Source organism: Scyliorhinus torazame, chromosome 11 (genome assembly GCF_047496885.1).
Source record: "Scyliorhinus torazame isolate Kashiwa2021f chromosome 11, sScyTor2.1, whole genome shotgun sequence".
NCBI classification, from domain to species: Eukaryota; Metazoa; Chordata; class Chondrichthyes; order Carcharhiniformes; family Scyliorhinidae; genus Scyliorhinus; species Scyliorhinus torazame.
Window position 1 is genome coordinate 7,113,229 of NC_092717.1, and position 13,137 is coordinate 7,126,365.

The 13,137-nt window shown below is 44.4% G+C and overlaps 1 protein-coding gene across 1 annotated transcript in view; it reads right to left on the reverse strand.

Moving 5' to 3' along the window:
- cnot10 (CCR4-NOT transcription complex, subunit 10) overlaps window positions 1-13,091 on the reverse strand; it is a gene marked incomplete at its 5' end in the record, with an annotated part of 34,005 nt that extends 20,914 nt beyond the window's left edge. The window contains 7 exons of the mRNA XM_072468660.1: window positions 1,073-1,190; window positions 3,859-3,942; window positions 4,217-4,291; window positions 4,933-5,078; window positions 8,892-9,042; window positions 10,977-11,138; window positions 12,975-13,091. Coding sequence (XP_072324761.1) covers window positions 1,073-1,190; window positions 3,859-3,942; window positions 4,217-4,291; window positions 4,933-5,078; window positions 8,892-9,042; window positions 10,977-11,138; window positions 12,975-13,091 — 853 coding nt within the window. The remainder of the gene's footprint in view (window positions 1-1,072; window positions 1,191-3,858; window positions 3,943-4,216; window positions 4,292-4,932; window positions 5,079-8,891; window positions 9,043-10,976; window positions 11,139-12,974) is intronic.
- Between the last annotated feature and the right edge of the window lie 46 nt (window positions 13,092-13,137).

The following is a 13,137-nucleotide window of genomic DNA, read 5'->3' on the forward strand; positions in this document are numbered from 1 at the left end:
GGCAGGAGACGCAATAATCAAGAGTAAATTTCGAAAGGGAACTGGGCAAATAACTGAACAGGGAGAAATTTGCAGGGCCATGGGAGGAAGAGCAGGGCAGTGGGAATAATGGGACAGTTCGTTCAAAAAAGCCAGTACAAGCACTCTGGGCTGAATGGTCGCCTTCTGGACTGGAGGATTCTATCAATTAGTGTATCCCAGGTCGGTGAAAATTGTGCGTTAACTGAAACCCACTGGAACGCGGCATTGTCAAATCAAATGAAGATGGGCAGCCAATGCAAACTTGAGAGATGGAACTTGACGGAAAATGGAATATTTCTTTCAATGTGTCACATCTGTCTGGACAATCAGATGCGATAAGTAACCAGTAAGGGGATTTTTCCCACTTGGATGAGCAACAAATGTTGGCCATGGGAAGAGGGTCATGCAAGGAAATTACTCTAGCCCATTGTACCGAGACCAGAACCCAGCATAAAAAACTTGCATGGCATCGACCAGTTACGTGTAAAAGGGAAAGAATGAATGAAGAGTTATTCTCCTGTTCTTTCTGCATCACTGATCATTTGGAAGGCAAAGATTAGTTTTGCAAGAACTGAAGAAATTTAATTGCCCTCAACTGGAAGTGTGGGTGGGGCTTGTCAACCCACTCAAACAGTTCTCCCCCCCCCCCCCCCGGGAAAATCAAACTGAAACCACCGCCCCCCCCCCCCCCCCAAAAGAGGCAAGTTATGATTAGAGCATCGATCCTTTCTCTAATTAAAATACAAAATTAACCGGCGAAAAAGAAAAGCTTCTGAAAGTGGAAAAAGATTTAGCAGATACGGAGGTACAAGGAACAGACACAATATCACCAAGAGCATTGCAATGAAGACTGCTGTGATTTGAAGGAAATTAGAAAGACAAAGATTTAAATACAGATAAGAAACAAAGAGATTTTCCCCCCCTTGAACTAAACTCATGATTATTGGGGCTCCGATTTACAAAACATATTGATCACGGTGAAATATCTACTTGTCTCAATGAATCGTCTGCAGTAAACCACAAACCATGGCCATCTTTTAAAGATTCGTACCTGTGCTAAGGAATCCAGGATGATCCGTGATGTTTGCACTGTTCAATAGCTTCACAGCTTTCCGATAATTCCCCCTCAAATACTCAAAATTGCTCTTGAGAAATAGCGAGGGAGCAGACTACATAAAAAACAGTGAAGAGAGGTGTGAGCACGCAGGTACCATTTATAACGGGTAGGTAAAGTCCATTCACAGCAGCAAAAAGTTTAAAATCATTCACTGAAATTATAATCAGAGTGCAAAGACAACGGTTTTACAATGAAAATCTAGACAGAGTCAGAGGTATTTATGGTCCTGGAGGCCATTTGGCCCTTCGAGTACATTGCAGGCGTCGCTGGGCTGGGCCAGCATTTGTTGCCCATCTCTAATTGCCCTTGAACTGAGTGGCTTGCTCGGTCATTTCAGAGGGGGGGGCTGCGTAGATCTGGAGTCACATGTAGGCCAGACTGGGTAGGGACGGCAGATTTCCTTTCCTGAAAAATATTAGTGAACCAGATGGGGTTTAAGACGATCGGCAATGGTTCGATGGTCATCAGTTCACTTAATTCCAGATCTTTTAATAATTTAATTCAAATTTCACCCTCTGCCCTGGTGGGATTCGAACCCGGGCCCCCAAAGCATTACCCTGGGTCTCTGGATTACTAATCCAGTGACAAAACCACTACGCCAACCCCTCCCCATTCTGGCTCTCCAATCAGTCCAATTCCTCCACGATCTCTGCAGCCCTGCAGGTTTATTTCCTTCAAGCGTCCATTCAATTTCCTTTGAGATTGTTGATTGTTCCGGTTTCCACCATTCTTGGGGGAGCGAGCTCCAGGTCACTAAATGTTCTTCCTCACATTCCTCTACATCTTATGTCCCCTGACCCTTGTACCATCAGCTAAAGGGAGCAGGATTTCCTCATCTACCTTATCTAAACCTGTCATAATCTTGTACATCTCTATCAAGTCTTCCCTCAATCTCCTTTTCTTCAAGAACAGTCCCAGCTTTTCAGCCTAACCTTGTATCTAATAGCCCCTATTCTCTGGAACCATTCTGGTAAATCTCAATTGATCATTGATTTTCATTCATGCAAGGATGAATGACTATATCCCTCAGATCTAGATATGTGTTAGGGCGGCAGGGTGATGCAGTGGTTAGCACTGCTCCCTCGCGGCACCGAGGACCTGGTGTTCGATCCCAACACTGGTCTGTGTGGAGTTTGCACATTCTCCCAGTGTCTGCGTCGGTTTCACCCCACAACCCAAAGATGTGCAGGGTAGGTGGTTTGGCCATGCTAAATTGCCCCTCAATTGGGAAAAAAATTGGGTACTCTAAATTTTGTTTTTTTAAATCTACATATATGTGCAAAGTGTGTCTTTATGGGAGCACTAGTTTAATGTCAGTCTTGGCTCAAGTGCGTGGCACCCTTGTCCGAGTCAGATGATCAGAGGTTTAAGTCCCACTCTAGACTTCAGCACAAATTCCAGACCGACACTCTCAATGCAGTACTGAGGGAGCACCACATTAAACTGGAGGACCTCAAGTGAATGCAAAATATCCCAGGACATTATTCGAAGAAGAATAACATGGTTCTTCTCGGTCTCCCGATCAATATTCTTCCCCCAACATATTTTTTAATGATCAAATCATTTCTCTTACGTTATCTGTGGGATCTTACTGTGCACACAGGCTGTTGCTTTTCCTATATTAAGACAGACATTACATTTTAAAAGTGCTTCATTGGTTGCGAGGCGTTGTGGCTGTGAAAGGTGCTATAGAAATGTAGACCCTGCCTTTGTTGAACACAAAGATGATGACAGGGCACATCACGGGCTTGAGGGGAAAATACACTGAGAATGAATACCTGCCGATCCTCCCCCTCCCCACTCCCAAACTGGTACTGTCAAAACGCTCCAGTGGCAGATTTTAAACTGATCTGAAGCCAGACTGATAGAGCATAGATTCCAGCAGGGGACACAGGCTGCACAAGGCACTGGCATGCCAACATTTGGAGGACTAGGTATAATTCTGGTCGCTGTCCTACAACAATACCCAGGGATTGGAACAGTGCAGAAAAGAGCAAACAAACTAAAGACATCTGTGGTGAGAGAGACAGATTATTCTGCAGACGAGGTCTTCAGGTATTAATGGTTTTCCAGCAATAAGGTGAATTGAATTCCATATGTTGCATTACAGCAATATCTCCCAATTTCAGAGGAAGCTGCAATGAGCAGAGAAAGAGGTTCCACGAGTGGGTATCTTGGTAACACAAGGTCACAGATTTAAACAACCGAAGGGTAGAGGAGGCAAATTATTGTTACACAGAGCTGCCTGGAAAGGGCGGTGGATGCGGATTTAACTGCAACTTTCAAAGAGGGATTGAGGGCATGTTTGAAAAAGGAAAACAATTGTCTGGGTTTGGGACAGAGATTTATGTTTATAACTCAGGAAGCAGCGATCCGGCACGTCAAGTCCAGCCAGCTCCTGGTGGAGCAATCCAGGGCAGTCCCACCCACCCACCTGCTCGATCAATCCCCATCGCCCTGCAAGTTTATTTCCTTCAACTGCCTATCTAGTTTCTTTATTAAAATCATTGTAATCATCTAGCTCTCTCAGAGCACCAACACTGTACACGCATGATGAACCGAATGATCTCCTTTCATGCTGTATCATCACCGGAAACATTAACGTCAGACGGTAGTGAGGTGGGGAAGGGAAGAAGATGGAAGTAGAGTGCGTGAGCAAGAGGTTCCTAACATTTAGTTCTGATGTGTATGGGAGCACAGTTTTCAGGTACTTTACTTACATTTCCAGCTGTATTCATGACAGATTTGATTTCCCGTTTACAGACTTTCAAAGATTTCATCTGGACATAAGCTCTCACTTTACACTGTGAACATAACGTGGACAAGTCATGCAAAAGAACAAGATCATTTACACCATCAACAAAAAGCTTGCAAATATCGTGAAATCCATTTTTTACACCGAAAGTTTTAATATTTTACTTTTTATTTCAGTCCATGTCCAGCTGTTTACATTCCTGTACATCCTCATTTCCTCCATCAAACCATCTCATCATTTTGAACACCTCTACTAAATCACCCTTCAACCTTCTCTGCTCGAAGGAGAACTGCGACACAAGTGGAGATAAATTATCCACATACCTGATGAATTTTGGACTTTGTAGTTTCCACCATAACTCCAGCATCAGCCTTCTGATTTGTGGCGTCTTTGTAAGCCTTTGGCGAAATTATGAGAGAGAGAAATTACTTGAGTATTAACATTTCCCGCTGCTGTACGCCGTAAGCTTAATGAACACACGTTATGGATAAGATGCGAATAGTTTCAGCAAACCAGCAGCTGATCCAACACCCTATCCAGGTGGCTGGAACTGAATCATCACAGGATATCAACGCTGTGGCCACCTACTCCACAGTGGAAGGCATCGCATCAATTTCCCCACGGAGATCGATTACAGGATGCACCCGATTTCTCCACTCAACATCTCAAGAGGCCATCAAATAGACAGAAAAAACAGACACTGACATACGGGACGTTATTAGGTCCCGGCAACTTCATTTCATTTAAATTCCAGCAATTGCTCAGCTGCGGTTTGAACCCCCGGGTCCTCTCGATTGCCAGTCCAGTAGCATTACCAGTGGGCCACAATTTCCCCCCTCGCAACATTATTTAATGTTCAACAAAATAAATAGCAATTGACACCTCGTCTGGAGTCAAACACCAATCCAGATTGGTGGCGCTCGTCAGGATTCACTCTGCTTTACAGGACCGTTCTGACCTCTCCTAATCATTGAATCTCGGTGTTTGCCTTTCCGCAGGGAGTCACCATCAAAACCCCAAACAGTTCAAACATACTGACCTCATGGGACTTGCCATTTTTATTGTTTCCTTGCAAAATCATTTTCTCCAGAACTGCGAGCAGCAACAAAGCTTTCTCAGGCTGGTACGTCAACAGGTAAAGGTCGACAAGCAGGAAACACACAGCATGGGCGAATTTCTCTTCTGCTTAAAGATTGGAGACAGAAACAAATCAGATTTTAATGATCCGAACACCAAGCATCTTAAGCCCAAATAGGTGGGCACAGCTTCGTCAGCCACATGGCCGTGCTTTTGTGGTATCCAGGTTTTGCGGAAAGGAAAGATTTGGGTTAGTTTATTTTCAGTTTCGCATTTATACAGCTGGAACGAGACACGTTGCTGAAGTTTTTCATCTTGCACCCATCAGGACAAACACAAGAATGCCAAATTTCAAACAATCCTTTCTTTGATCTTCCACGGGGTGTAGGCATCGCTGGCAAGGCCAGAATTTGTTGCCCAGGCCTAATTGCCCTTGAACTGGGTGGCTTGCCAGATCATTTCAGAGGGCAGTTAAGAGTCAACCATGTTGCTATGTGGGTCTGGGGACCAGGTACAGACGGCAGATTTCCTTTCCTAAAGGAAATGAAGTGAACCAGATGGGCTTTTACGACAATCGAGGATAGTTTCACGGTCATTATTACTGTGCAACTGCCATGGGTCTCTGGAATTAAGATTTAGATTTGTCACGTTCACCGAGGTCCAGTGAAAATATTGTTCTGCATACAGTCCAGGCAAATTGTTCCATACGTTAAAAAACATAGGACGTAGGATAGATACACAATGTAAATACATTGACATTGGGTGAAGCATACAGATTACTAGTCCACTGACATGACCACTGCGTCACCATCGCCCCATCACAATAATTCAGACCACAGGAGAAAAGGATGATCAGATAAATTGCGATTGCTTGAAATTTGGCATTCGTGTGTTAGTTCTGATGAGAGCAAGATGAAAAGCTTCAACAACATGTCTCTCTTTTCAGCATTATTCAAGTTCTTCACTATCAAACAACTGTTTAGTAAACATTTACTTGATGTTCCACAAGGATGGCAAGGCACCAGTAGTGGAACATCAATGTACAGGCCCCATGCAACTTCCTTTCCCTCCACATCTCAATAATGCTGGACTGAAAATGAATGACCCGAGGCAGATTTTATTTTTATTTTAAAAAATCTTTCTGTGCAGAATTCCACATGCATTCTCATCTGTTCTATTATATGGATCCTGCGCGTGTTCCGGTACAGACCTTTCCAAATGATAGCAAACTGGGAACATAGAACATAGAAAATACAGCACAGAACAGGCCCTTCGGCCCACGATGTTGTGCCGAACCTTTGTCCTAGATTAATCATAGATTATCATTGAATTTACAGTGCAGAAGGAGGCCATTCGGCCCTTTGAGTCTGCACCGGCTCTTGGAAAGAGCACCCTACCCAAACTCAACACCTCCACCCAACACCAAGGGCAATTTGGACATTAAGGGCAATTTATCATTGGCCAATTCACCTAACCCGCACATCTTTGGACTGTGGGAGGAAACCCACGCAGACACGGGGAGGACATGCAGACTCCGCACAGACAGTGACCCAAGCCGGAATCGAACCTGGGACCCTGGAGCTGTGAAGCAATTGTGCTATCCACAATGCTACCGTGCTGCCCTCAAGAACAAATAAATCTACACTATATCATTTTACCGTAATCCATGTACCTATCCAATAGCTGCTTGAAGGTCCCTAATGTTTCCGACTCAACTACTTCCACAGGCAGTGCATTCCATGCCCCCACTACTCTCTGGGTAAAAGAACCTACCTCTGATATCCCTCCTATATCTTCCACCTTTCACCTTAAATTTATGTCCCCTTGTAATGGTTTGTTCCACCCGGGGAAAAAGTCTCTGACGGTCTACTCTATCTATTCCCCTGATCATCTTATAAACCTCTATCAAGTCGCCCCTCATCCTTCTCCGCTCTAATGAGAAAAGGCCTAGCACCCTCAACCTTTCCTCGTAAGACCTACTCTCCATTCCAGGCAACATCCTGGTAATCTTCTTTGCACCTTTTCCAGAGCTTCCACATCCTTCCTAAAATGAGGCGACCAGAACTGTCCACAGTACTCCAAATGTGGCCTTACCAAAGTTTTGTACAGCTGCATCATCACCTCACGGCTCTTAAATTCAATCCCTCTGTTAATGAACGTGAGCACACCATAGGCCTTCTTCACAGCTCTATCCACTTGAGTGGCAACTTTCAAAGATGTATGAACATAGACCCCAAGATCTCTCTGCTCCTCCACATTGCCAAGAACTCTACCGTTAACCCTGTATTCCGCATTCATATTTGTCCTTCCAAAATGGACAACCTCACACTTTTCAGGGTTAAACTCCATCTGCCACTTCTCAGCCCAGCTCTGCATCCTATCTATGTCTCTTTGCAGCCGACAACAGCCCGCCTTACTATCCACAACTCCACCAATCTTTGTATCGTCTGCAAATTTACTGACCCACCCTTCAACTCCCTCATCCAAGTCATTAATGAAAATCACAAACAGCAGAGGACCGAGAACTGATCCCTGCGGTACGCCACTGGTAACTGGGATCCAGGCTGAATATTTGCCATCCACCATCACTCTCTGACTTCTATTGGTTAGCCAGTTTGTTATCCAACTGGCCAAATTTCCCACTATCCCATGCCTCCTTACTTTCTGCATAAGCCTACCATGGGGAACTTTATCAAACGCCTTACTAAAATCCATGTACACTACATCCACTGCTTTACCTTCATCCACATGCTTGATCACCTCCTCAAAGAATTCAATAAGATTTGTAAGGCAAGACCTACCCCTCACAAATCCGTGCTGACTATCCCTAATCAAGCAGTCTTTCCAGATGCTCAGAAATCCTATCCTTCAGTACCCTTTCCATTACTTTGCCTACCACCGAAGTAAGACTAACTGGCCTGTAATTCCCAGGGTTATCCCTAGTTCCTTTTTTGAACAGGGGCACAACATTCGCCACTCTCCAATCCCCTGGTAACACCCCTGTTGACAGTGAGGATGAAAAGATAATTGCCAACGGCTCTGCAATTTCATCTCTTGCTTCCCATAGAATCCTTGGATATATCCCGTCAGGCCCGGGGGACTTGTCTATCCTCAAGTTTTTCAAACTTGACAGCAAGCAACCTGCCTAATTAGATAAAGATTGGGGAGCTGCACTGAAAACAGTGGAAGTGCAAAGTCACATATGGAAAGAACAGTAAAGGGGTAAAGTGAGCGAAATGGTATCACCATAAAGGAAAGGGACTTGGAGGAGGCTGAAGCACAGATAGATTATTGAAGCCAACAGTGGAGCATGTGGAAAGCAGTAAAAAATAACATCTTGGTTTGCATAGGTAGAGAATTGGAGCACAAATTGCAGACTTCGTAAAGATGTCTTGTCCAGTCCTACCTGGTATGCTGTGGTCACCTACAAGGATAGAGATCGAATCATTGGAGAGGGTGCATCAGAATGGGGCAACTCACCAGAGGGCAGAGATTAAGCGTCCAAGAAGCTGGGACTATTAGGAATGGGCAGGACAAAACTTGAGGATCCTAAAGTAGCAGACAAGATAAGCATCAATGTCTCAATGTCTTTAATCAGTTTTGATTTTGAAAGGACATGAGCTGCAACTTACAAGAGATGGATGAAAAGCTAGTTTAGAATGAGCTACTTTTCGCAGGGGGGGGGGGGGGGTGCAGGAACATGCTGATACTGTTTTGGGAGAAACAGGAATTAGGGAATGTTTCTTTAACACAGGGACCGTAGTGCCTTTTCCCAGTCCAACAGTTCAGCCGTCAGGTATTCATACAACAGTAAAAGCATTTAACAGACTAGGCATTGACATTGAAATACTGCAAATTAATCAATATAATAGAATAGATAATTGACTAGAATGTAATCAGGGTGGAACAAAAGCTACCTACCAAAAGGCTCTATGAACTGATAGAGTTTTTCACCAATTGATATAGCTTCAGTGTGCTGGCGGAGATGATAAAGAATGATTGCTTGGTTGTAATAAAGCATGCTGTTCTCAACATCATCCAGTCCATCCATTTCTTCCACCGTGGAATGAACCTAAAACAAAGACAATAGTTTCCTGTTACCCAAAGGAGCATTTAACGCCAATTCACCCATTTTCAGCTTGCTTCCAAAGAATGTAATCCTGACATATTGAAAAACCTCCTGCACCATCCTTTTCCCTCCCTCACTCGCCATTCCACTTTCCCTTCATCCTCCCACTCTCTGCCCAACACTCCGCGATGACCTTTCTGATTTGGAGGAAAGGTGGACTTGAAACATTAACACGAGGGCGGCATGGGGGCGCAGTGATTAGCACTGGTGGATTGGCCACGCTAAATTGCCCCTTAATTGGAAAATTAATTGGGCACTCTAAATTTAAAAAGACTTGAAACATTACCTCAAGTTTTCCTCGCCATACATGCTGCCCAACCTGCTGAATATTTCCAACATTTTCTGTTTTTAATCGGAGAAAATAAATTATTATGTTTTTGGTTAAACCATTTTAAAATCTTGATAAATACCAGCTATATCGGTCTATAACCCTCACCTCTGGGTCAGAAGGTTCAATGTCCAAGTCCCACCCCAGTGCAGTATTGAGGAAATGCTGAGTTGTTGGAGGTGACACCCGTCCGACCAGATGTCACATTTCCTACATTACTACAGTGACTTCATTGGCTGTACAGCTTTCTGTATAAATGCAACTCATTTTCAATGAAGCGTCATTTTCTCGCTAACGACTACAACCTACTTCAGAAAGGACAGCCAGTGAAAGGTTCTTCCGACAGTCATTGGGGAAAGTGACAGGAGAAGGGTTTTTGTTGCCTATCTCGAATAACCTGTGAGGAGGTGGTGAGCTGCCTTCTCAAACCGCTGCAGTCATGTGCTATAGGTACACCCACTGTGCTGTTAGGGAGGGAGTTCCAGGGTATTTACCCAACAACAGTGAAAGAACAGCGATATATTTCCAAGTCAGGGTGGTGAGTGACTCCGAGGGGAACCTCCAGGTGGTGGGGTTCCCAGGTATCTGCTGCTCTTGTCCTTCTAGATGATAATGGTTGTGGGTTTGGAAGGTGCTGCCTCAGGAGCATAGGTAAATTCCTGCAATGCATCTTGTAGACGGTACACTCGGCTGCGACTGTGCATCGGTGGTGGAAGGAGTGAAGGCAAGTGGGTCCTTGTAGGTGGTGGACGGGGGGTGGACAGGGGGATGGGGGGGGGGGGGGGTTACTCGTCGCAGGATTCCTAGCCTCAAACCTGCTCTTGTAGCCACAATGTTAATATGGCTGGATCCAGTTCAGTTTCTGGTCAATGGTAACCCCCAAGATGTGATAATGAGTGATACATGATGGTAATGCCATTGAATGTCAAGTTGTGATGGTTTGACTCTCTCTTATTGGAGATGGTCATTGCTTGGCACTTGTATGGCACAAATGTTATTTGCCACTGGTCAGCCCAAGCCTGGATATTGTCCATGTCTTGCTTCATTTGCACGTGGACCGTTTCAATGTCTGAGGAGTCATGGATGGTGCTGAACATTGTGCAGTCATCCGCAAACATCCCCACTTCTGACCTTATGTTGGAAGGAAGGTAATTGATGAAGCAACTGAAGATGGCTGGGCCGAGGACACTACCCAGAGGAACTCCTGCAGTGATGTCCCGGGACTGAAATGACTGACCTCCAACAATCACAACCATCTTCCTTTGTCCCAGGTATGACTCCAACCAGTGGAGAGATTTCCCCCTGATTCCCATTGGCTCCAGTTTAGCTCGGGCTCCTTGGTGCCACTCTCAGTCAAGTGCTGCCTTTATGTCAAGGGCAGTCACTCTCACCTCACCTCTGGCGTTTCAAGTGTCGCAATGATCTGCCTCAAGGCACAATCTTTCCCAAAGCTTTATACAGAACACACAAATGCAGAGCAAGCCCGAGGGGCTGAATGGCCAGTTCCTAATTTTTGTGCTACAAACCACTATGTGTTCTTTGCTCTTACCTGATTTTTCAGCAGGTTGAGAGTCTGCCTCAAGGTGTCCGTCAAAGTCTGTCCATTTTTGTAGAACTCCACCACTGCTTTATTCAGAGATATTTTGTAATCATCTTTGTTTAGCTCTTGCAGATGACCCAGATACTGCAGACAAGTATCAAACTGTCCTGACTGTGGCAAAATGTAAGAAAATGTAGGTCAACACAATTGCTGTCTGTGGCAACCAATTTTCTGAAACTTCATCGCAAGTACTCTGATTAGATGCTGATGCAGTTTTAATAAAACACAGTGCACAGGACTGAGAGGCAAACCAGCAATGTTACCAGAGGAGATGGGGGAAAGAACATAAGAACTAGGAGCAGGAGAGGCCATCTGGCCCATCGAGCCTGCTCCGCCATTCAATGAGATCATGGCTGATCTTTTTGTGGACTCAGCTCCACTTACCCCCCCAGTCACCGTAACCCTTTATTCCTTTACTGTTTACAAATCTATCTTTGCCTTGAAAATATTTAATGAGGACGCCTCAACTGCTTCACTAGGCAGGGAATTCCACAGATTCATAACCCTTTGGGTAAAGACGTTCCTCCTCAACTTGTCCTAAATCTGCTCCCCTTATTTTGAGGCTATGCCCCCCCAGTTCTAGTTTCACCCACCAGTGGAAACAACCTCCCTACGTCTATCTTATCGATTCCTTCATAATTTTATGTGTATCTATAAGATTCCCCCTCATTCTTCTAAATTTCAATGAGTATAGTCCCAGTCTACTCAGTCTCTCCTCATAAACCAATCCTCTCAACTCCGGAATCAACCTAGTGAAAGAGTGAAAGGACATCAGTTGGTCTTACAGGAGAGAAGAAGAAACCAGTATGCATCCGCCATTCCTTCTGACAGATGGAAAATTCTATCACACCTCAAACTGTAAATTCTTGTAACTTTTTCCATTGAAGCTTTGGATAAGCTAACTTGAACAATTGCCCCTATATTGTTAATTTAAAATGGACGAGAGAGAGAGAGAGAGAGAGAGAATGTGTGAGTATCTTCCTGTCCCCCCACTCCCCCTATTGCAACAAGGGCAACTACATACAGCAGGAAAATCCCAACATACTCAAACTTGGTTAAAAGATTCTGAATAAGCATTCCAAGACTTGATTACAAATCCTGTGCTATTACGACAGTGTGCTAATTTCCTTCAGTATTATTTGCCTTCTAAATAAATTACACTGCTGATTTTATCGCAAATGTTTCTGTCTGTGTTTTGCACCAATTGAGGGAACTCAGTCGATAACCTACTTGATATTCGATGGTGAAAAGGATAGAAAGGTTTGCACTAGAAAGGGTGCAGAGGCGATTCACCAGGAAGTTGCCTGGGTTGGAGCCAAAATTATGAGGGACAAAGATAGGAAGAAACATTTCCCTTAGTAGCGGGGTCGATAACCAGGGGACATAGATTTAGGGTAAGGGGCAGATTTACAGGGGATTTTCACCCAGAGGGGAGTGGGAATCTGGAACTCACAGCCTGAAAGGGTGGCAGAGGCAGGAACCCTCAACATTTAAGAAACATTTAGATGAGCACTTGAAATGCCAAAGCATGCAAGGCCACGGGCCAAGTGATAGAAAATGGAACTTGAATAGACAGGAGCTCGGCAGCCGGCACAGACACAGTGGGCTGGTGCACACACAATGGACCAAAGGGCCTCCATCTGTGCTGTAAAGCTCTATGACTACGATAATTGTGACGTGTTATTCCTTTTCATGCCACACACTTCAGGCATTATGTTTCAGATCACCGAAGACACAAGTTTTTTTATGGAAACTGCATTTTTCCTGTTGATACAAATAAGCAGGAGACAGATCCAATTGTAACAAGCAAACACAGCAGTGAACTGGTCATGGAGCCGGGTTAATGAAAATTAATTTGAATGGAAGAAAAGGAAAAGAAATGCCCCAGCTGTCCTGGTCCTATAGTAAGCTCTGTATTTCAGTCACTCTCTACAAGGTAATACGTACTGTGTAAGCCTGATAGGCATTGTTTGCAAGCTCCTTTACATGGTCAGCAACTCCCGAAGAAAGAGAATTAGTCTCTGTTTTCCCGTCAATACCTTGGTCTACAACACAAAGCAAAAACAATTATTCAACATATCCATCGAGTACCACTCGCGTGACAGCATTT